Below are 25,391 nucleotides of genomic sequence, written 5' to 3'. Positions count from 1 at the left end.
TGAAGTTAAAAAGGATATTTTGTAAAGAATGTCAATGGTGACTGGTCAAAGGCAGGGACAAATCAGACTTAAACCAAAGTATTTTTATAGATTTAAAGGTAAAATCCCTCAGGACACTCATGATAGAATTTATACCAAGCTTAAAGGCAACAGAAATTGTTACCAGAGATGGCTGGAAATCAGTAGTCTAGGAGCACATAAGAGGTCTCAAATCAGATTGTATTGCTGATCCAGACAACATTTACACAAGACAGCTGGAAGAAATGGAAGCTGTACTCAGTGAGCTCCTTATTAATATATTTGATAATTTCTTCGTGTCTGGCATTATTCCTAATAACTGGAGAGACTCACTACATCAACATTAAAAAGCACCGACAAGCCAGAACATGGAAGTTATAGGCTTATTTGCTTGAAGTCAGTTATAGGAATATTTTTATAAAGGATCATTGGCATTTACTTGGACAGAGGGAAGGTCAATAAGGGCAATATGACTTTTAAAAAAATGAAGATAGCCATTTCCAATTAGATGAATTCTTTAAAGAAGTTTCTGATGAATGACAGAATTCATATGGACATATAGTTGACTTTCAATGAGTCTTTGAGAAGGATTTTCTTTAATCAAAGACTCATTAAGAATCACAGCACAGCTGATCTCTGAAAGCTGAAGAATGAGAGGCAGTCACACCTTGTGCGACAGTGTGCTCTGAAATGGTGAGTGGTCGGGGACAGGAGGGTACAAGCACAGCTGAGACTGGAAAGGGATTCAGACGACAGAAGTACAGGAGTGGCAGCCTCTGCAATTGTCCAAATATAGAATCGTTCAGCCATGCAGCACAGAAACTGAGCCTTTAGCCCACTATGTCAACGTTGACCAACAAACACCAAACTACACTAATCTCATTTGTCTGCATTTGGTCCATGGCCAATTATGCCCTCTCATTTTAACTGCCCATCCAGATGCTTCTTAAATATAGCAAGACTATCTGTATCCACCACCCCCTCAGTTCTGCTCTCCTCTATACCACTCATTCCCACCTTAAACGTATACTCTCTGCTCTTAGACATGTCTGCCATGCAGGAAAGATTCTCATGATCTACTCAATCAGAACACCCTTCAGCCTCCACTACTCCAGGGGAAACAAACTTTTCATCCCAGGCAACATCCTGGTGAATCTACTCTGCACCCTCTCCAGTGCAATCGTGACCTTTCAATAGTGTGGTGACCAGAAATGCACACCATTTTCCATCTGTAGCCTAACCAATGTTTTATAATGATTTAACCAGAATTCTTGTTGCTATGTTCTACACTCCAGCTAATGAAGGCAAGCTTCCCATATGCCTTTTCACCTCCCTGTCTATCTATGCTGACACCTTGAGGGAGCAATATATAGTCAGTTCTGCTCTAACGCGTGTTCCATCAATGATGAATTGGTTGTAATGCAATTGACGAATAGGGCAACGCTATTTCTAAAATGCAAACTTGTGTTGGCTACAACGTGATTCCATCAGTGCTTGGAGGAGTGTGCGTTCACATCACAGGATCGTATCACAGCTTTTCGTGAACACATACAATGTTAGCGCTAAAAGAGTCTCCACACCAGCATCACATGATAATTTCGCAGGCTTTGTCATGAAGTGCTTTCTGTGAGGGGTACATCACAATCTCCTCCCCCATCAAGCCATCTTGACATTTCTTCAGGGTAAAGTGTTAAATTTACTTTTATTTCATGAAGAGATACGAATTAAACATTTATGCAAATTGAGCTATCCTTTGTGTTAGGCTTTTGAGTGATTTTTGAGCAATTTTGAGTGATTTCCTTTGGCGGTCCGCCCCTAACCCCACTTTTCCCAGAAGCCCCATTATTTTTATAGTACGATTTTCTAAAACACGATGTTGTACAGGAATGCAACTGTTACCGTATCGCAGGACTGACTATACCTATATACCAAGGCCCTTTTGATCTCCAGTACTCCCTTAGGGCTCACCATTCATTGTGTATATCCTTCCCTTATTAGATCCCAAAATGCATCAGCCCACACTTATCAGCGTTAATCTCCACCTGCTATTGCTCTGCCCAATTTAACAGCTGATCAATATCAGACTGTAGCCTAAGACCAGCCTCCTTACTATCAACAAGCAATTTTTGTGTCATCTGCAAACTTACAAATTATACCTTCTACATTCACATTCAAGTTGTTAATGTACATAACAAACAGCAAGGGTCCCAGCACTGATTCCTGTAGCACACCGCTGATCACAGACTTCCAATCACAAATCACCATCACCCATTGGTAAGCCAATTTTGGATCCTGTTACTGACTTGCGTTGGACCCAGTGGGCTCTTGCAACTTGTCAAAGGCCAACTAAAGTTCATGTCAATCACATCAATGGCACTACCCTCATCAATACGTCTCTTCAGTTTGACAAAAAAAACTCAACTAACTTAATCAGACTGGACCTCCCTCTACCAAATCTGTGATGACTGTCCCTGATCAATCCTTGCTTTTTGAAGTGTTTATTAATCCTGCTCCTCAGAACTTTTTCCAATAATTTTCCAACCACTGACATCAGACTAACTACTCTGGAATTATCTGGCCCACCCCTAATGCTCTACTTGAACAAAGAACACATTAGCTGTCCCACAGTCAATTGGCACGTCACCTGTGGCCAACAGTATATTAAATGCTTTCACCAAAGCCCCAATAATCTCTTTCTTTGCCTCCCATGGCAGCCATGGATACACCTCATCAGGCCCTAGGGAATCCATGCACCTTTACGCCTGATAAGACATTTAATACCTCTTCCTTTATCAATAGTGCAATGCTCCACCTTTCCTATTATCCTCCCTATCATGCCTGAAATTTCTCTATCCCGAAATGTTTATCTGCCAGTCCTGTCCTTCCTTCAACCTTCTCTCAATGATTGTGCCAATATCATATTCCCACATACTGATTGATGCTCCAGGTTAATCAACCTTACCAGTCAGGCTCCTTGCATTAAAAATAGTACAATTTAACTTTCTGAACTTCTCATATGCCTCACCCTGCCGAGGAAGTTCTCTCGCTTGCTTAGTTGAGAGTGGGGAGCTGTGGGAGGGATAAATAAAGTGACCAAGGCACTATTCATTATACAGGGAGCCTTCAAGAAGGGAGGCCAAAAGGAATGCATTGATATTAGGAGGCAGCACAGTCGGGTTGGGGGGCGGGCGGTGGAATGACACTGTTCTTTGCAGCAATGAGTGTGAGTCCAGATGGCTGTGTTGCCTGCTGGATATCTGCTCTGGATTGGAGAACTTGCAATAGAACATGAAGGATCCAGTTGTTGTGGTCCATGTAGACGCAGTGGCACATGTAGAACTAGGAAAGAGGTTCTAGACAGCCAGTATGAGAAGCTAGGAACCAAGTTAAGGAGCAGAACTTCAAGGATAATAATCTCTGGATTACTACCTAAACCATATTCAAATTGGAATAAGGTAAACAAGGTTAAATAAGTGAATACGTGACTGAAAGACTGTTGTAAGAGAAGTGGGTTCCTGTTCATGGAGCAATGGCACTGATACTGTGCAAAGTGGCATCTACACCAGTGGGACAGTCTACACCCGAAACCACACTGGGACTGGTGTTTTCACAAATCACACAATTACGGAAGTAGATCAGATTTTAAATGAAATAGCGGGGGGAAAGATCCAAACGTGGGAAGTTGTGGTGAATCAATAAGTGGATAAAATGCAAAACAGGAAGGAATTAATGGGGGAAATGATAAACAGATAATGACATGAAGGGACGGAGAATTTAGATCTAAGAGCAAATCAGCAAATAAGACTATAGGTTACAAAAATAATTACAGGACAAAACTTAAGGCACTGTGTTTGAATGCACATTGCATTTTGAAAAACAAAACAGATGAACTAGTTGAACAATTTGAGATAAATAACTATGATATCATGATCATTATTTAGACGTGGCTGTGGGATGGCCCACAGTTCTGAATATTGAAGGACATGTGACATTTAGGAAGAAATTGAATCTAGGAAACAGTGGAGGAGCTGATGCATTAATTAAAGATGGTAGTCGTACAATAGGGAAGGATGATGTAAATTTAGCAAAACTGGGATATAGAAACAATCTGAGTAGAGATCAGGAATGATAATGCCAAGAGGTCACTTGTGGGAGTTGTCAACAGGCTGCCTAATAGTAACCACATGGTAGGACAGGCCATCAAAGAAAAGATAATGGGTGTTTGTCAAAAATGTACAATAGTTATCATAGGGGATTTTGACTTACATATAGAGTGGAAAAATCAATCTGGAAAACTAATCAAAATAAGGAATTCATTGAATACTTTTGAGACAATTTCTTAAACAATATATTATGGTACCGACCAGAGAGAAAGCTATACTAGACCTGGCTTTGACCATGAAATGAGATTAAATACTGACCACATAGTGAGAGCGTCCCTGATTAGCAGTGACCATAATATGGTCAAATTTTACATTTAGTTTAAGGGAGACATGTGTGGGTCCAAGAGTTTCAACACTGGCACCAACCAGACAATGTGGAAAATTACCCAGGAGGTTCTGCACATGAAATGTAGGACAAATCCAACATGGCCAATTACAGCCCTATCAGACTACTTTCAATCATCAGTAAAGTGATGAAAGGTGTTATCAACAGTGCGATCAAACAGCACCTGCTCAGCAATAACCTACTCCCTGGTGCCCAGTTTGGGTTTCACTGGGGCCACTCAGTTCCTGACCTCATTATGGCCTTGGTTCAAACATGGTCAAAAGCACTGAGCCCAACGATAAGGTGAGAGTGAAAGCTCTTGACATCAAGGCTGTTTTTGACCAAGTGTAGCATTAAGGATTCCAAGCAAAACTGGAATCAGTTGTTATCAGGGGACAAACTCTCCACTGGTTGGTGTTGTACCAGGCACATAGGAAGGTGGTCGTGGTTGTTTGAGGTCCATCATCTCAGGTCCAGAACATCTGTGCAGGGCTTCCTCAGGATAGTCTCCTCGGCCCAACCATCCTCGGCTGCTTCACTAATGAACTTCCGTCCATCATAAGGTCAGAAGTGTTGGATATTTGCTGATGGTTGCACAATGTTCAGCGCCATTCATGACCCCTCAGACACTGAAGCAGTCCACATGCAAATGCAACAAGATGTGGACAATATCCAGGCTTGGGCTGACAAGTGGCAAGTAACATTCATGCCACACAAATGCCAGATTATGAACATCACCAATGAGAGTCAATCTAACCACTGCTCTTTGACATTCAATGGTATTACCATCATTGAAACCCCGACTATCAACATTCTAGGGATTACCATTGACCAGGACTGCAACTGAATTTGCCACAGAAACACAGTGGGCACAAGAGCAGTTCAGAGGCTAGGAATATTGTAGTGAGTAACCGACCTTTTGTCTTCCCAATGTCTGCCCATTATTTACAAGGCTCAAGTTGAGAGTGTGTTGGAATACTCTCACTTGCCTAGATGGGTGCATCTCCAACTACACTTAAGAAGATTGACATAATCGAGGACAAAGCAGCTCACTTTATTGACTCCACATCCACAAATATCCATTCCCTCCACCACTGATGCTCAGTAGCAGCAGTGTGTACTATCTACTAGATAAACTGCAGAAATTCACCAAAGAGCCTCAGACTGTACCTTCCAAACCCATGACCCAGAAGGTCAAGGGCAGCAGATACATGGGAACCACAGCACCTTCAAGATCCCATCCAAGCCACTCACCATTGTGACTTGGAAATATATTACTGTTCCTTCACTGTCACTGGATCAAACTCCTGGAATCTTCTCCCTCTTGGCATTGTGAGTTAACTCACAGCAGATGGACTACATGGAGTCAAGAAGGCAGCTCATCACCACCTTCCTGAGTGCAGCTAGAGATGGGCAATAAATGTCAACAACATCTGCATCTTGTGAATGAATGAAAAAACAAATCACTTCCTCAAAAGGCACAGATACAGAATGAATAAATATTTTTGGGGCAGAGATAGATAGATACTTGATTAACAAAGGAATAAAGGATTATCAGGGGTTCACAGGAATGTAGAATCCAAATTAAAATCAGATCAGCCATGAACTCATCGAATAGTAGAGCAAGCTTGAAGGGCCAAGTGGCATACTTTAGTTCCTCACTTGATGGAGAGAGACAGCCAGGAGTTTAAATCCAAAATCTGCAAAAAGTGCTTGGTAACCTCATAGGATCTTGGCTTATATAAATAAGGGGAAGAAATGTAAGAGTAAGGAATGAGTGATGAATTGATTGGTCAGGATAGACTGAGAACTGAGTTTGTAGCTTTGGGCACTCCATCACAGAAAGATCACTAAAGCAGCAGGGAATTTTCAGCATAGCTGCATTGGGATGATGCCAGTTAAGAATGGATAATTATGAGAAGAGAATTGAGATTTTTCCACTTGAGCAGAGATGGCTGAGAAGAGAATTAATCAAGTGTTTTTTTTTAAATTATATAGAGTTTTTTATTGTGAAATGGGAGGAAAACATTTCCTCTGGCTACAGCTTCTGCAATTGCAGCATCATCAATTCAAAATTTTCACTAACAAAGGAGGAGAGCAGGCATTTCTTTACACAGAGCACTGTTCATGTATGGAATGCTTTGCTACAAAGCATGGTTGAAACAGACAGAATCTCACCTTTTAAAAGAGATTGGATAAAATAATTGAAGCAGAATAATATGCAGTGGAATAGGGAGAGAGTAGGGTTCATCATGCAATATCCTATTTACCTATCTGTGCAGAAAAATTAACTACTTTCCCTTTCCCCTAATTCTGAAGAAGCGGCACTGAACCCAAATGGTTAATTCTGCTTCCTCTCAACAGATGCTTTCAGACTTGCTGAGTTTCTCCAGTAATTTCTGTTTTTTCTTCCTCTTTGGAATGTCTACAACAAATCTGCACCCACTGCGTGACTTGGTAATTAAACTGATTTAGGATTGTCCTAGCAGAGAACTTGTACTTACATGTTGGACCATATGGCCTCATTCCAGCTGTAAAGATCCACCATAGGCATGTCATTGAAGAGGAGGGCAGTGAAGAGGATCAGGCCATGCAGGAGCAGTATACATTCCTCTGTCTCAACTCATTTCAGTGTCATTTCCTTTCTCCTCCCATGCAACAGCTGAAAATGGTAGGTAGGGCATGGGAGACGAAATATATTAGGTGATGCTGATAAAAATTTGGCACTGGATGATTTACAGAGCTTGAGATAATGAGGATATATCTGCTTCATCTTAGACACTGCAGAATCAGATGTCTTTGGTTTTAGGTCTTGGAAACAGTATCTCCTGTACGCTCGATTAAAAAGATACATAAGGAAGTCAATCTATATAAAGAGTCAGATGAGTCAGTTTGGCAATTGATATTTGTGATTCTGTAATCTGCAACGCTCATTTGCAGTAATATTAAAGAAGAGCTACTCTCTGTGTAGATATGAATGGTAGTTGACCGAGTGTGGCATCAAGGTGACCAGCAAAACTCAAGCAAATGGAAATCAGGGGAAAACTCTTCACTGGTTAGAATTAAACTTGGCACAAATGAAGATAAATCTGAGCTTTAGGATATTGTTGCAAGGGCTTCTCAGGGTTATGCCCTAGGTCTAACCATCTTTAGCTGCTTCATAGAACATGGAATATAGAACGGTACAGCACAGTACAGGCCCTTCGGCCCACGATGTTGTGCCAAACTTTTACCCTAAACCTAAGGTCTATCTAATCTCCACCCCTACCTTGTACTATCATCCATATGCCTGTCTAATTGCAGCTTAAATGCCCCTAATGAGGCCAACTCCACTACCCTCTCCGGCAAAGCATTCCACACCCCTATCACTCTCTGAGTAAAGAACCTACCGCTGACGTCTCCCCTACATCTACCACCACTCACTTTAAAACTATGCCCCCTTGTAATAGTTACCTCCACCCTAGGAAAATGTCTCTGGCTGTCTGCTCTATCTATACCTCTGATCATTTTGTACACCTCTGTCAAGTCACCTCTCATCCTTCATTGTTCTGAAGAGAAAAGCCCTTGATCTCTCAACCTTTCCTCATAAGACCTTCCCTCCATTCCAGGCAACATCCTGGTAAATCTCCTCTTCACCTTTTCCAATGCTTCCACATCTTTCTTGCAATGAGGTGACCAGAACTGGACACAACATTCTGGATGTGGCTGAACCAGGCTTTTGTATAGCTGGAGCATAACTTCACAGCGCTTGAACTCAATCCCTCTATTAATGAAAACCTTCTTAACAACTCTATCCACCTGGGTGGCAGCTTTCAGGGAAACGTGAACATGAACATCAAGATCCCTCTGCTCCTCCACACTGCCAAGGATCTTTCCGTTAACCCTATATTCTGCTTTCAAGTTTGTCCTTCCAAAATGAATGATCCCAATGATATTCACAGCATCATATGATCAGAATTGGGTATGTTCTCTGATTAATCCATAATTTGGAACTCCTCAGATACTGAAGCAGTCCATGTTGAAGTGCAGCCACACCTGTTCAATATCCAATAAAACATTCACCTCACTCAAGTCTCAGACAATGATCATGTCTAACAAAAGAGACTCTGATCTTTTGCACCTTGACATTCCATAGCGTTAACATCACGAATCCCCACAATCAAGATCTTAAGTTACTATTAACCAGAAACTGAATCGTACTAGCCATATAAATACTGCAGCAAAAAGAGCAGGTCAGAGACTTCTCTGATGAAGGGTCTAGGCCCGAAACGTCAGCTTTTGTGCTCCTGAGATGCTGCTTGGCCTGCTGTGTTTATCCAGCCTCACATTTTATTATCTTGGATTCTCCAGCATCTGCAGTTCCCTTTATCTCAGGTCAGAGACTGTCATGAGTAATTCAACTCCTGACTCTCCAAAGTCTGTCCACCATTCATAAGGCCCAAGTCCAGAGTGTGATGGAATATTCCCCACTTGCCTGGGTGAGTGCATCTCCAAAAACACTCAAGAATCTTGACACCGTCCAGAAGAAAGGACCTCATTCATTGGTACCACATCAACAAATATTCACTCTCTCCAACACTGATGCTCAGTAGCAGCAGTGTGTACTAACTACAAGATGCACTGTAGAAATTCATCAGTATTTCTTAGACAGCACATTTCAAAAGCATGACTAGTTCTATCTCGAAGGACAATGGCAGCAAAAACATGGGAACGCCACCACCTGCAATTTTTCCTCCAAGCCACTCACAATTCTGACTTGGAAACAGAGTGTTATTCCTTCAATGTTGCTGGGTCAAAATCCTAGAATTCCCTCTCGAGCAGTATTTTAGTCTAATTATAGCATGTTGACTGAAACAGTTCAAGAAGTTAGCTTCATACCCGCTCTCAGTCTAGGACAGTGGGAAAGAGATTAGGCAGATATGTATGCACCAGCTTTGAGGTCCTAAGAGATGGGATTGCTTCTGCTCTTTCAAGACTGTCCTTTGACGAAGCTTCCAGCTATCTAATCTGCTCTATATGAGGCTTGTTCATGGCCACATGATACAATGTGGATCATTTGGGACCAAGATAAAGAAATACTCCAAGCAGAGGGTGGTCCCACTGCGTGATTCACTGTGAGTGAAGGCTGTGGGGGCTGTTTCTGAGCATATGCAAGAAAGATTGATAATTGATTAGATTTTAAAGGCATCAGAGAGTATGGAGAGGTAGTCCGAAAACGGTGTTGAGACAGAGGATCAGCCGTGATCATATTGAATGGCTTTCTCCTAACTCCTGGTTTCTATGTTTCTACATCTGTTCACGTGTTGCAGTGTCACGTTTTGTTTGATAACAGAGAGTCATATAATCGTCAGCGACTAGTGGTCTTGCCTTTGCTGGTCAGTGCTTCCAGGATCTGCTCGCGTCCCGATAGCTACATGGTGGCAACGGACAAGCAGACGCTAGGGAAACACAGGTAACAACTGAAGCACAGCTAGTGCCATGGACAACAGTAGATCAGTTTGTTATTCCGAGGCTGCAGCATTGGCTAAAAACACAGGTTTGTGAGCATTTACGAAGAGCGGGTTACAGCCATCTAACAGCCCGAAAACACCAAAGCCGAACACTACCGTGTGCATTTAATGGCGACACTCAACTAACAATATCGTATTGACTATAGCTGAAGGTTATTATTAAGCTAAGGGTTACAGAAGTGACCTGACTGTTTTATATGGTGTGCGAAGTCAAAGCCTGAGGATATTGCTGAGGGTTGAAAATCACACCCATAATCCACAAGAGCCAAAGGTTCATCAAGTGTAGCTCCCAAACTGGAGATGGAATTTGTTCTATTGTATCCTTAGACTAAATTAGTTTTTGCTTGAAAGAAGTTGATGAATGAGAAACGTTCAGTGACGCCAGCGGTCTGTATTTTTAAATCAAAATGTCAGGGTCGAATATTGCTCCATATGCTACCAGCGGGGAGGGGAGATGGTACACGTTTCGTTAAAAAAATAAGATTTTTCAGTTGCTCATGTTCAACCTGAACAGCCCAGGGACGTAATAATGTGAAATTTTCACACTTTACAAGTTTCGCCTGTCATAGAGGAGTCGCATTGGCTTTAAGATTTCCCGAAACACTTAATGCCCCTACCCTCAGGCGTTTTAATCTTCACTTTAAAAGATACTTCGATTCAGTGAAAGCAATGTCTGGCTGGACACTGTCTCCCAGTAGTATTCGCATTTTTAACTCGGGGATTCTATAAAACAAAGTCGGGTCTAGCATGTGGGTGTCAGCTGTTGCAGATACTCTGGTGGACCAGCATTGTGTGACTGTTCTGAATAGGGGCCTAGTTCTTGCAACAGCATGCTGATAACAGTAATGTTGGCCAAAGTTACGTGGATGTGTTTCCCGCTAATGAGAGCTGTGCGCATTCTCAACAACATTGTGAATCAATGTCTAAGTTCATCATTTTCTCTACTTTTGCTTACGCTGAATTGCAGAAATTAGAAAGCACAACTTAATAGGTCAAAGTTAAGGTCATCAGCCAAAAAGCAGAGAAAGCAACCCCCACTGTGAAACTCCCAGCTTTATTTAAATGTTAACTCTTATGTTAAATGAATGGCACGGAATTGTGAACAATGTTTTAACCTTAGAACTGGAAAACAGTAGAGAGAATCATTCACTTTCATGCATAATCGTTTTACTCTGCTTGTAGTCGCATAGATCACTTATGAGGTTAATAAATCGACTGATAAGACCATTGTAGATATGATTTAAAATATACATGAGTTACACACACAATTCCAGAAATATTAATATCGCAATGCTACGAATTAACCACCTTCAAGTAGTGTATGCGTTTTTGTTTTTCAGGTATGTTGCGATCGAAACTTTTACTTACAGATTTACACATTGTACTTAACTCACCACAGAAACAGGAACGAAAATTTTGCAGCGTCATAATTTGTTTACGCATCCATTTAATCTGCGCCTAAGGTTTACATTAAACGCTGCACCATGAATTAAAAGTGACTATCATTTTCTTCCTCGTAGGCGGAACACATTGTGTATGGTGACACTAATCAGTTAATTCCACTGAACCTCTGGATAAACAATAGCTGGTTGTTGAACAGTAATGGATGTGGCCAGCCCTGTGGATGTCCTTGCTGTGTGTGTATCCATACAGCTCTATGGCAGCCAGGTTGCCTGAGGGGTTGTACATGCAAAACTTAGGACAGAAGCTGGTTAATGAGCCTGACCCAGACTCCCCCAACAGCACTTCAATTGATGCTTAATAACGATTTGACAGGTGATGTGAATAATACTAATAATAACGTCAATTACTAATACAAAGGCAATTTGACAGCTTTAGTGCGATAAAGAGACCCCGTGATCATATATTTCTCTCCGTCTATCTGTCTGGCCTTCTGTGTTTTTAAAGGATATTTTATTTTTTCACGAGCAATCAATTTCATATTCAAGTGTTTAACTGGAAGTAAAATAGACCATACCGAATAGTGTGGCCACACGACACTTGCAAATATATTTTTCAAATATATATTTACCTCTGTCAGATTCTACACTTGGAAAGGGTGTTCTCTGATAATATAAAATCGAAACACACAAAACGTGACACTTCTTCGGACCACTACTGAAAGTTATCCCTGATATATAGGTTTGATTTCTTCCTAAAACTCTCTGCGAAGTTAAACAATCTGAATGCAAACTCAGCGCTGTGAGCAGTGTGTTTAGACTTTCGAAGATTGTTTTAATCACAAGGCTCTTTAAACACGGGTGCTCCTTGCAAAAAGTCCGTATTTAGTAGTATCATATTGTAACAGTCTATGCTGTGTTGTTCCAGATATAAAATTCAACGATTCGTGTTGAAACTCCAGTCAGAATAAGTTCATCCTTCCTTATTTTTGTTTGTCATGTTACCTGGTTGTGAAGACTGAGTGTCAGTGTTAAACCGTGCCACACTATATATACTTTAAATTGAAAGGCACGGCCATTTTGAACCTTAATGTCTTTATCGTAGTGATAAAGGGATGTAACATCCAACTCCGATTCAATTCTAAAGCATTGAAATCATGTCAGAGCACGGGATGCTAAATCGCTGGGAGAATAAATGAAATGTTGACAACGGATTCCGTTGAAAATTAAATTCCATCATATTTGTGCAGTTTCTTATGAATCAGCCTCGTGTTTAGTACTGGGAGATTTAATGATCGCAGATTTTTATCTCTCTGACTAAGGTCGATAGCAATTTTTGTTCTGTTAATGTCCACTAAAAGCTTAGGGTAATTTAGTAATTGATTCTAAGCACGGCGACTCTCCATTGCTCGGCCTGCATTTTGGGGTAATAACTTTGCTAATTTTATCCATCAGAATGAGATTACCATGCTAATTCATGGGCTGCACTTGTCTTCAGGTCACAAGGGGCACTGGGATGTAAATTGTCTGATTAAACACAATCCTTTCGGTGAGGACAGGCAAAGCAGGGAACTAAAATCACGCATGTGACAAATATCCAGCAAATTCCTTTACAAAATACCTCAGTTTGAACAACCACCCCCACCACACTGCCACCTTGTTATTGGAAATGCTCTGCTGAACGTCGATAGTATTATTTTTCATATTGCAGCAGCAAATGTAGATAATTGTATCGGTGGTAAAGCATGATTAAGAATGGTCTAGCGATTAGTTACTAATTAAAACCAGATTTGGGGGAAATGCAATGTATTGCTTAAAAGAATTCTTAAATGCGCCGTTTCCTGTATATTAGAGTGACATTTATTCTGGGGAGGGGATTCTCGCCCTCTAATTGTAAAACTGGTCATATAAAAATGAGCGTGATCTTGAGTGGGTACCGCCTTCAATACGATTGCGCAAGAGCAGGACTCATATACATCTCCTAATGATCGGTGCAATGGATAATCCAGTTCATAAAGATAACAAACGCGAAGAAGGAGAGAACACGAAGGCGAGTTGGTGGGTGGGGGCTGCCAGTGTGCCGGCTTGATCTTACAAGTTTAGGGACTGGTTCATGGCAGCCGGCAAAAAAAGGCCTCTCACTAATTGAATTTCGTTTTTCCTCCTTTGTCATGGGCAGATGTCACTTTACATCTGTGCCTCTGTTCAAACGCTCTGCTTCTTTAAGCTTAGCAGATGTTCCCTCTCTTATAAATACTGTGAAGCTGGCCGGGAGCCGATGCACAGTTTTTACATGCATTTGGAATCCCTTTTTCTTGAAAAAAAGGTCGGTGTAGTGGTAATAACCTGAATCATATACTTCGCCATAACGACCTCAAATAAGTGGAAGAAATTTCGATAGGACAATTTGCTTTCCATTATAACTTAGCGGAAACTGCTGATTGTTCATTTTCAAAACAAATTTAATGCCAATAGTGGATTAAAACTATTTCCAGTGATGTTAACCATGATGTTTCTGGTCAATATAAACTGAAAGGAACAAACATCCACGAGAATATATATCAAACACTGGTGAGGAATTGAACACAATAACACGAATAATGAACAGTCCTTTTTTGTTGCATAGTATTACCATTGTTGCAGGATGGCTGCATTGAACGGCGCTTCTTTTTAGCCACTACATGTTGATGAATCATATCTAATTGAAGAGATAGGAATATTTTCATATAATTCTCACTGGGGCTGCGATATTATAGCGGATCCCACGATGTTGTGTTTAGCCTCGGGTGAAACATCTCCTTAAAGTGAGACGTTATGCTGGCCTTGACAAGGCGTTTTCAGTCAATACATAACCGAAATACAAAGGCATTTTGTTACGAGTTGTTTTGTTTCGCTGTCTTTCAACATTCCAATCTCTTCTTTTAAAAAAAACACAAGGAAAGAGGGAAAAGAAAATGCTTTCTCCCTGATTCACGCCTGGAATGGAAAGAACAATTGCTATTTGCTCTCTATTTGTTACAAATCATAGCAAATACCTAAACTTGTCACTTCGTGCGTCCCCGTTCAAAACGATTGCTATATTTCTCAAATATCACTGCCACTCCACTGTATGATATTTGTAAATAGATTTTTATTGAAATATATTAGAAAGTTTTGTATTGTGTTTAAAAGGTACTGCGTTTGAATGTGAAATTAATAGACACTGCTCCCCTTTTTCCAGAAAAGAACCCCTTCAACTGATTTATTATTTGTGCTTCTCAAAGTTTCTATTCACATCTGGCACCAAAGTCGGTTCTGAGCTTTTTGTTTGTTGTTTTCCCGAGTTTGCAGACAACATTCATGGTCTGGCCCCTATTCGCGCCTTTAATTATGTTGGTCCCGGCTTAAAATTCGAAACGGGTGCTCCAGCTTTCAGTTCTATTAAATTATATTTGGCTCGGTCTTCCCCCCCTCCACCTCCCTCTCCCCAGACGCGTGGTGGATGCCTGCTGGAGCAGTTGGTCTATAGTTTTAATAATTGAATTAGCCATTTGGTACAACTTTTTAGCCGGAGCTAGGTCGCCAGAAGCTCGCGTGGAGAGCGCAAGTTTAACAAAACAGAGGGCTGCTGATTGTCAGCCCCAGTCATTTATCCTACAACTCCATAAAACGTGGCAACAAAAGATTTTTCTCCTTTTGGAGGCAAAGCAAACTTACAAAAACTAGAAAGAAAAGCAAGATGCAAGAAAAAACGCCTCCAATTGCGCAGTGGAGGCATTTCTGCTTTCACGTTGCTTTGTTTTTCTATTTTGTTTGATGCAACTGGGTTCCATGATTTGTCGGTTAGGTTCTGAAACGAAAAAAAAACGAATGTGTCAAATATACAGCGCCAAACATTGCTACTTGTCTCAAGGATTTTATACACCGGCCAATGATGCAGAATTAGACCCACAATCACTCGGTGAAAGACATACACATTGTTTTGTATTTTTTCTGGACGGGATTAACGGTTATCTAACAATTCAGGGGGGAGACGGTGGTGAATTTGACGTTATTTTATGGTAACAAGTTGGTAGTAGCAGCATTGATGAAATAACATTTTGAAACAAATCTCATTTGTCCTTCTGGTCTGCTTACAGGTCAATCGAAGGATTGAATAAGCAGCTTTCAGCTATGAGACAGGGCGAAGGCACTGTTGATCTTTGAGCAGGAGAGGTGACACGTGTCAAACATTACCACCTTCAAATGAGAATTCTCATAACCGGGCTCAATGGAGGTAGATTTCCACGTCTAAGTCTGTGCAGAGGTGGACAACTCAGCGTAAAGCCTCCCCTGGCGCTGCTACCTAGTGTACCTGTGCAATCAGACCAGGCCATTGTGGAGCTGCTCCATTCGGCTAGTTTGGTTTGTTGACTATGATCGGTACTAGCCAGTGAAACATTGCTGGTTTCTGCCTCTACTTCACCGAAATATTCAAATTACCTCAAACTTTAAATGGAACCTGAAAAGCAAGCGCTTATTCCTATTTATAACATTACGATGCAGCATTTGGAGAAAAAAAAACTTCATTCTTTTTCGCAGGACTATTTCAACATCAGCCATCGCTGTTTATTGTTACTCCGCAGAATGGGAGGAGGAGAGAAATGGCATTCATATTCATGACTGGGGGAATAAATAAAGATAAATTCTTGTAATAATACTCGGATTCACATTCGTCTTTGCAGCTCTTTAGGTTTGCGACTGAACAGATTTGGAAGACAGATGCTTCCCTCGCCTTTGTCGTCTGGCTGGAGACGGATGATGAGAAAGCAATTTAGTGCAATGTGCAATTTGTTTTCCAATGTCACTGGTAACTTTGTTTTCATTTCCCCGGTAAACAACAAAAAAAAAACAATGTGCACAAAGCACAAAAGAAAGCTCTTCTTTATCAAAACCACAACTCAACACGGATTAAATCGGCCATCATCAATAAGCCTACAGTTCTCCATAACCTACCTGCTTCTAAATCCTGCTGTTTTCATTTGTAAAATGGGATACAGCCTCATCAATCCAACCTCAGCCTCTTTAAATATTGTTTGTTGTACAACATTACCTAAAAATGATTTTTAAAATTCTGCTCCCTACTTTTACTTTATGCCCTATTTATCTTTACAGCCACTATTAACTAGAATACACCTACACATCTGAATAAGCTGTTTTTAAAATAATCAGGTTTTGTTTTCAGCTATTTGATGTTTACATTTTAAAAGTAATGTAAGCCTTTTATTTCCGGTTTTGTGCTGGTATTTTTTGTGATCCATCATGTGAGATGCGATTCCTCTTGGATACCAATAAACAATATATTGCATACTCTACACTTGGAATAATGTTTTTCAATTTCGCTTCGTATTTAACACATAAAAGACTCATTGATGTAATTACACTAATTTTCTAATTATTTAAAATCACATCAACTGTTGCCTTATATTAGAGTGTTTCTGTGTAAAACGCACTCTTCACAGTTGAAGGATTAATTAAAGAGTAAGAATATCCCGTAGAGCGTTGGATTAAATAACATTGTTCTTTTGATTCATGTTTTTAACCCAATTCAATTATTTTCCAAAATACTTCAGAAATTACCCGTCGGTGTACGTGGAGTGGTCCACGGATTTACGTGATTTACGGATTTTATACTGAATAGCTTCTTCCCGTATGTACAGTTCGGTTTTGTTTAAAGTACATAAATTGATAACTGGGCAATTTGGTCAAATCATATTCCTAATCTTTAATTATGTCGATGCAGAGTCATCTTTTTGCATTTCCGGCATTACAAATCGTCATAATATTTCCCGCACCCATTACAAGAAGCGCGGGATCTGCTGGCGACAGTCAAACGAAAATATTTTTTTCCCCTTTTATTGTTAATTATTTGAACAGATTAAACAAATGAGAAAACATTACTTCTAAAAACTATACCGTCGCATCGCAGAAAGATGTTCGAACTGGTTACCCTTCAATGTACACTATCGCCTTGCCCGCACATTTCCCAGCCAGGTGTGTTTAAAATAAAATCTCTTTATTTTTTTTCCCCTCTCTGTTTCTCTACGCCGGCTCTGTTTATGCACGGTGTCAGCGTCCAGCGAATGTCCACCCGTGATAACATTTCACGCACAACAGGGAAGAGACTTGTTGTTAAATTGAGCGTGTAACATTATTACAAAAAAGGCGGACCATGACACCCGGCTTCCTCTCCGAAAACAGAAAATATCTCAATTTGTGCCCTAGCTATGATCGCTTAAAAAGCTTAAAAGCGTAGGGAAATTGGATCAGGGAGAATCGTCACCCAACTTTCATTATTTAAAAGTAGTCTGATTGAATTAAGGGCAGGGATATGGTTAGAGGGATGATGGAGGGGACTCTGTGCGTAATGGTGTGGTATTAAATTCTAATTAGAGATGCAGGAATCAATGATAGGGAGGTTGGGCAGCTCAGTCCCCCTGTGCCAGCCCAATAGACTGATGAGTTATTGTCATGTAAAAGCGAAGGCAATAAGACCACCGCTTTGCTATTGTCCAAGTGGAAACAGCCAAGTTTATTATGAGGACTATATGCTCTAGAGACCTGAGGCAAGGCAGCTCATAGGAGGCATTTTGATAAAACTAAGCTCTCCTCTTAGAAAGAAGCCCAGTTTAAAGCAGACTCTGTGCTGTGCACATCTACCCACCAAAGGCACCTTCTTTTATTCTCTCTCTTCTCTTTCTCTTCTTCTCATTTTTTTTTTGGCCAGATATCCAGAGCCTTTTCAATGTATAAAATGGAATATTCTTACCTCAATTCTTCTGCCTACGAATCGTGTATGGCTGGTATGGACACTTCAAGCCTTGCTTCAGCTTACGCTGACTTCAGTTCTTGCAGCCAGGCGAGTGGATTCCAATATAATCCTATAAGGACCACATTCGGGGCCAGCTCGGGATGTCCATCTCTAACTCCAGGATCCTGCAGCCTTGGAACTCTTAGGGACCATCAGAGCAGTCCATATGCAGCAGGTAAGGACCCTTCGCAATCCTTTCCAAAGAGTACCCCTTCTACCCGCAACAAACATGTATATAGGAAGGTTGATTGCATTTGAAAATTGAAATGTGTTTAGTATTTACCAAACGAAATTTGCTTACACAAATGAAAGAATTTATCACGTTAGAAGCGATTGCAGGCAATGGGTAATTCAGTTACAGGGTTACACTATACTAGTCACACCCGAACCGCCAACAAAATTATCTTAAGCTGCCAAAATGATAGGCATAATTTATTTACTTTGCGATGATACGTAAAGCTTAGAAAATCTGTCCTGGTGTAATTAAATAACCAAAGACTAAAGCTCATTACCAGAGTGTCTTTAAAGCAGAGTGGCTTGGACTGGATACGACGATCATTTTAAAACGTTAGACGAACTTTAATGGGCATAAAATTTAGGAAAGGGAATTTATAGACAATTTTGCACAAAAAAATATATTTAAGCTAAATAAAAACATTAAAATGCTAAATCGTCTGATTCTATTTCCAGTTGCATTTCCCCTATATTTTGAAAGAAAACATTCTGAATAATTTCTTCATTTTTGTACCATTCTTCATTCCACTAATTATGGCTTGATTTAATCTCAGGTCGTGTCATACACTTAACTACACTTTTTGATACCTGGCTTCTCTTCAGCGAATTATACAGCGTAGTTGCAAACTGCCTCCTCATACATCTATCTTTATATTTAAGTACAGATCTCAATTTCAATGTTTTCTGGAGAAGAGCTCATTATGTTTCCCTACGTTATTTTAAGTGTACTTGCATTTCTTTTTGTTATAATTGCATTGATTTGTGGACTTGTCCCTTGGCTCTCTGCTTTCGCACCTAGTGCCATACAAGCTGTTCACGGATCACGGCGGCCTGAACGAAAAACGGAAACAGAGGCGGATCAGGACCACTTTCACCAGTGCTCAGCTGAAGGAACTGGAGCGGGTGTTCGCAGAGACCCACTACCCGGATATTTACACACGCGAGGAGCTGGCTCTGAAGATAGACCTCACCGAGGCCAGAGTGCAGGTATTATTGGGGAACACTTATTTAGGACAGCACCATTTCCGTTTAACAACTGCATTTTCTCAACTCTAAGTTACTACAATATCAATAATACTGACAGTAGATTGGTGCGTTTCTACACATCCAGTGACACAATTGCATATTTGAATAACGCCTTACTCTTGTATGCATTATTGACTACCGACTGTCCAAGAATTGGCCTTGTTAGAACGGAAGTAGAGTGACAATTTATGCGTACATATCTGTTTTGCAGGGTTATCTTATAGAATGTGCAATGTAATATTCTCTCTGCGGCTATGTAAGTTACTGCAACATAGAAGGGAAATTACATCAGAGATAGACCTCACTGAGCAGGGAAAATCTGAACTGTGAAATAAAACGGGACAACACGGACACTCTCCAGCATGTTCCTGAAACGTTCATATAGACGTAGAAGGGGACAATACGTGTGTATTTATACAACCGATAAACAACGAGTTAGATGGTGTGAGCCCTAAAGGAGCTAGCAGTTAACTCCTGAAATGCTTACACGGGAATGTCACCGCTCTTGAGTGACAGGATAGTCTCTTCATGCACTAACAGCAGGCTCAGGAACCCTTCCCCTCGACAAGTACACCATTAACCTTCACCCTTGACTTGTTTCTTTATTCACGCTCAGGACTGTCCAACGTTTGAGCACTTTCTGCCCATTTAGAGTCACGAGTTGATAGTGCGATTTGAGTCAATCTGTTCTTTGGTCGCATCGTAATTTCTCATTTACCAACGCACAGTCCGTTCGTGCCTCCAACTCTTCTGTTTCTATCCTTTCTCCTGCTTCAGGTTTGGTTTCAGAACCGGCGAGCTAAATTCCGCAAACAGGAGCGAGCGGCAGCGGCGGCTGCGGCCGCGGCGAAGAGCAGCGGCTCGACCAAGAAATCCGACCTGCGCTCCGAGGACGACAACAAAGACTCGAAGCCGGCCGACCCCGACAGCACGGCTCCGGGTAGCTGTGTGCCAACCCCAGGCACTGGCGGCGGGGTGTCTGGCAGCGGGGGAGGGGGAGGAGGTGGAGGCGGTGGGGCAGGAGGGGGTGGAGGTGGAGGAGGTGGTGGTGGTGGGAGCCTGGGGGTCGGGGACTCCGCCAAGGCGGCTAGTGCAGCGGCTGCAGCGGCGGCGGCGGCGGCGGCAGCGGCGGCTGCGGGAGTAGCGGGTACCGGCTGGGCCACAGGCCAGGGCGGAGTGAGCGCAGTGCCCGACTCAATAGGAGGGCCTTTCGCCAGTGTGCTGTCCTCACTGCAGAGACCCAATGGAACCAAAGCCACTTTAGTAAAAAGCAGCATGTTCTGAACCCCTTTCCCCTTTGACCTTTCAGCACTGGGATTTCAAAAAATGTTTAAAGAAAAAAAACGACAAAAAAAAATTTTGTGTGTCTTTCTACAGCAGTGTTCTGTGACTAAACTGTAAGTGTTATTCTCAGTATAAATTGTCTTCTCTAGTTGACCTCAAAAGTCCCTCCTTTCCCTATCCCCTTTCCCTCCCACCCCACACACACCTTGTAGTCTATCTAGAGTGTGTTTATGGATAATTCAATACAAAACAGATCATCACGGGTTGAGTTATTTTGTTTAGGTAAAAGCTGGTTCATATAATAATAATAATAATGGTATATATTTTTGTTAAAATGCATGTTGCCGTCCTCCCCGCCCCCACACCTCTCTCCCGTTCGAAATTATGGTGAGCATAATCTTCATAAATTATGTTCAGGAGTTCAGAATTATTTATATGTGGTATAATGGATGCTTATATTTAAATAAGGGAAATATTTCTACGTGTGCATATAGTTTTCCAAAAGTGTACCATTAACTTGATTGTTGATAATAAAATGCGAAGCAAAGGTTGGAATATGTTTCTGTTTTTTGTTACTAAAATTGTGGCGATATAACCTAGGAGCTGAGGGATGAAAAGTAACCTAAAACAGGGTAGCAACTGTGTGTTGTCAGCTTCAGGCTATAGGAGAATGTCAATGTGAATTTCTTAAATATTGTTGGCCTACCTAGAGTGAACATTATTCTAATATATATTAACATCTGTTTCGTCTTGTGTGGAGAAGCTCAAACACATTTTTAAATGGAGTGGTTTGAATTACGGTATTTATAAACAGATTGTGATTGTATTAGTTTTCATTTTTAAGTGTCATCTTTGATGGAAATACCAGAGACGACAGAAGCAAAACTGTGAAGTCATAATAATAAAAAAAGCAAAACCCATTTGCTGATTAATGCTACAGTTTCACTTTGTGTTGTCTGCATATTCGAAACGTTAATTATCAATCCGTTGCATTGACCCCTTTTTTCTCGAAGACGAATATTTCAGCTAATGGTAGAAAACAATGTTTCAATCTAAATAAACAGCTACTACATTTCGCTCGTCTTTTTTTAAACTCTCAGAATTATGTTGGATTTTCCTGATAAAAATACAGTGAGATCTTACGACGAATAAAGATGAATCGATTGTTTTTGCCACTTAATGTAGAATCAATCAAACTGATTTCAAATTTGTTGCACAAACATCCAGTATAGCAAAGCAATAGTTATTACAAGTTAATACCATAAAAACCGAGGGTTGAAAAGAAAATTAAACTTGCATTTATTAAATCCTTTCAGCGTCTTAATATGTACAGTTTTGAATTGTGCTCACTGTCATCATGACAGTCAAACCTCCCCCAGCATGATCCCACAGACTGCAACAAAGTATATGATCAGATCATAACAGCAAAATGCTGCAGAGCTAGAAATCTGAGGTAAACATTGAAAAACACTGAACAGGTCAGAACAGCACCTGTGGAGAGAAACAGCTTCTCCGTAGATGCTGTCTGACGTGCTGAGCATTTCCAGACTTTTCCCTGATTGTTGTACGTAATCAAACGGATGTGTTTTTGTGCTGGCGCTGACCGTGGTGAGGGAGAATCTATTTCCTGTTTGGTAATGAGGCCAAAGGAAGCACCAATTGGCCCACTCGAGTTATTTACGTACTATTCAGATTTAACTAATAAAAAGGTTATTAAGTCTTTCCTTCTGTCTTATGAAGGACGACCTGTATATGCCCACCATTACCTCGTTAATTAAAAGAAAGTGCGAGATCAAATGAAATGCAAAATTATTGATTTTGTCACATATTCCTCGAATATTAATGAATATGCATAAACCATGCACAATAGGAAACGACTTGTAATAACCAAAATTCATTAGGTTTTTCAAAAAGAAAATAGTATTTTGTTTTGCAGATTTGACTGCCCAGGTACAGTATCTCATCGACTATCAATATCCGTGAAAAATAGATCAAAACCGGGCATGCTCCCCACTGAGTTTAGGAAATGCGAAGAGATCTGTAGTACAGTACTGAATCTGGACGTTATTTGGTTTGTTTTGGATTAATTGAACCTAAGAGGTGGCTATTGGTAAGTAGTTGGTTGTCAGTAGAAATAAAGAGCGGTGGAAAAGATATTTTGTAATCGACCAGTTCAGAGGTGTTATTACAAAGCCCTGGAGCAAGGTGGGACGTGAGGCCGGGTTCTCTGGCTCAGAGGTTTATTCATTACGCCACATGAACAGTTAGGGAAAACAAACCGGCCCAATCTACTGTTAATAGCAAATAATTTATATCAATCATGGCCAGATTGTTTAAGGAACTTGAAAGATAAAATGCTCACACACATATGATAAAAAGGTAGTACATCGGCGTGTTCAATGGCACGGACAGTAATTGGCGCACAGCATGCAGCATCTATCAAAGAAATCTTTTCCATATCCCGAGACTTTTTAGCACATATTTAAAAAAAACACATCCTGCAAATAAACCTACAGATTCGAAAGGAATCTACTACGAAAAATGTTTGCAACGATTTTCACCTTTTCCCTTTTATATGAAATAAGGTTGGAATGATCCTCATTCAGGAAGGCGCTTTTGCCAGAAAGTTAGCACTCACACGACGACCAGTGCAACGAAGAAGTAGGACGCTTTTGGGCAAATCAAATATATTTTCATTGCTGGCTTCGAAAATCTCTCGAATAATTGAAGCAATTTCCTTTTTATATCAAAAATCACATTATTAAAGAAGAGTTAAATTCCGCACCATATCACAACATTTCAACACCCTGCTCAGACACCTTGTGCAAAAACCTGTGGCCAATAAAATTAGTGAAACAACTATCCTATAACGGATCACAAAAGAAAAGGCTGCTACACTATTTTCTCAACATAAAGCAATGATAGAAATCGAAGTAACGGGCTCTCCTAGATTGGTGCTGATGATTCCTGGTATGAGAATGAAAAATTATCTTGTATCCCAGCGATGTCACAGATTGCAAGCAGGTTGCAGAAGCAGCCATTGATATTTCTGTGCAGATCCGATCAAATAGATTAGGTGCCACTCTCCGATGTTCTAAGGAACTCCCGTCAGGTTTGAATTCTTTATATCTCCCAATAGCGATTTCCATCAAATAGTCGGTGTCAGACTCTGTTAAACTGCTGGGGATTCATGTCAAACAGTTTTGGTGCCGGTGGGTGATTCTCATCAAATAGACTGAGTGCGAAACCCTGATACAGTATTCCAAGACAGCTTCAATCAATGATATTAGACGCTAGTACAAGTCCCCAGTGCCTTACGAAAGAATGTGATCAAATAGATGAAAATGAGCCAAAATAGAGCCAATTCATAAAATCCCAAGAGCCGTTTCAAACAAAATGAACGGATTTCAATATTTGATGTTACAATAAAGTTTCCATAGAAAGGTGCCAGTCAGTAATTCGGTAATGGAATTTCCACCGGCTGTTAATCTCAATCTCAGTTTACCGATGGAGGTTTACATCATGCAAATTTCTTACCAGTCATTGGAAATCTATATTCTAGACAGCCTGACTGTGAGTTTTCAAATATTGTGACAGATTCCCTTTTTATCCAGAGTACTAGTTTGTGATAACCAATTAGATGTGATCATCAAACTGACTAGCTACAATTCCTCACTATTCCAAAAGAAAATTCCTCCTCAAAATCACATTGAAGTGTTTATCATCATCGTGCTAGCTATGATTCAATTGGTAGCATTCTTCCCTCTTGGCGAAAAAGTCGTGGATTTAAGATTCCCTTCAGAAATGTGAGCACAAAGCTCTAGGCTGACACTGGTTGAATACTGGGAGTACTGCACTGTTGGAGGTCCCTTCGATGAGATATAAATGGAGACCCTCTGTGTTCTCTTAGGTGGGGATTGAAAATCTTGTGATCAATCTTTATCCTTCAATCAGCATTACAAAAACAAATGGCCAGGTCATTATCACATTGCTGCAGGACAATCTTTTAGAAGAAGGTGAAGAGGCAGAGGTCATAGCCCACATTTGCACCAATGGCACAGAATGAAGGAGGAATAAGGTCCTAGTTTTGAGGCATGAGACAAGAGGCTGAAAATCAAGACCTTTATACAGAAATATTATGATTACTCCTGGTGTGACATGATAGTAAGAAGTGTGATGATTGAATGAGCACATCACTGAAAAAGTGAAGTAGGATGGACAACTTTAGATTTCTGGGGCTTTGAAATCTATAATGACTCAAGTGTGATCTCTTACAAGAGGGATGGCTTGCACTTTAGTACAAATGGGCTTAATATCCTCACAGGGAAATTTGTTGGTGCTATTGGTGGGGGTTCCAATTAGCTGCTCAGGGCGAAGGGAACCTGAGAGTAAACTCAGATAGAATCAAAACAAAGCTGATCATGACAAGTAGAAAAGACAAAATGAAAGTGGACAGAAATGGAAATGGTCCTAGAATCAATCAGGGTCAAATTACAGAACAGCGTCTTTTAAAAAACTGAAACAAATCACTCTACCTGAATTCACACAGCATTTTCGAAATGACAGGTGAATTGACCATGCTCACTGAAGTAAACGAGAATG

The 25,391-nt window shown here is 40.7% G+C and overlaps 1 protein-coding gene across 1 annotated transcript; it reads left to right on the top strand.

Annotated features, from left to right (window-relative positions):
* The first annotated feature begins 17,935 nt into the window (after positions 1–17,935).
* LOC125456158 (paired mesoderm homeobox protein 2B-like) lies at positions 17,936–21,726 on the top strand. The gene is made up of 3 exons (XM_048538952.2): positions 17,936–18,420; positions 19,279–19,466; positions 20,283–21,726. The coding sequence occupies exons 1-3, from the start codon at positions 18,180–18,182 to the stop codon at positions 20,787–20,789; spliced, it is 936 nt and encodes a 311-aa protein (XP_048394909.1). The 5' UTR covers positions 17,936–18,179; the 3' UTR covers positions 20,790–21,726.
* The last annotated feature ends 3,665 nt before the right edge of the window (positions 21,727–25,391 follow it).

Source organism: Stegostoma tigrinum, chromosome 1 (assembly GCF_030684315.1).
Source record: "Stegostoma tigrinum isolate sSteTig4 chromosome 1, sSteTig4.hap1, whole genome shotgun sequence".
NCBI lineage: Eukaryota > Metazoa > Chordata > Chondrichthyes > Orectolobiformes > Stegostomatidae > Stegostoma > Stegostoma tigrinum.
This window is presented reverse-complemented; position numbering and strand designations above follow the sequence as displayed.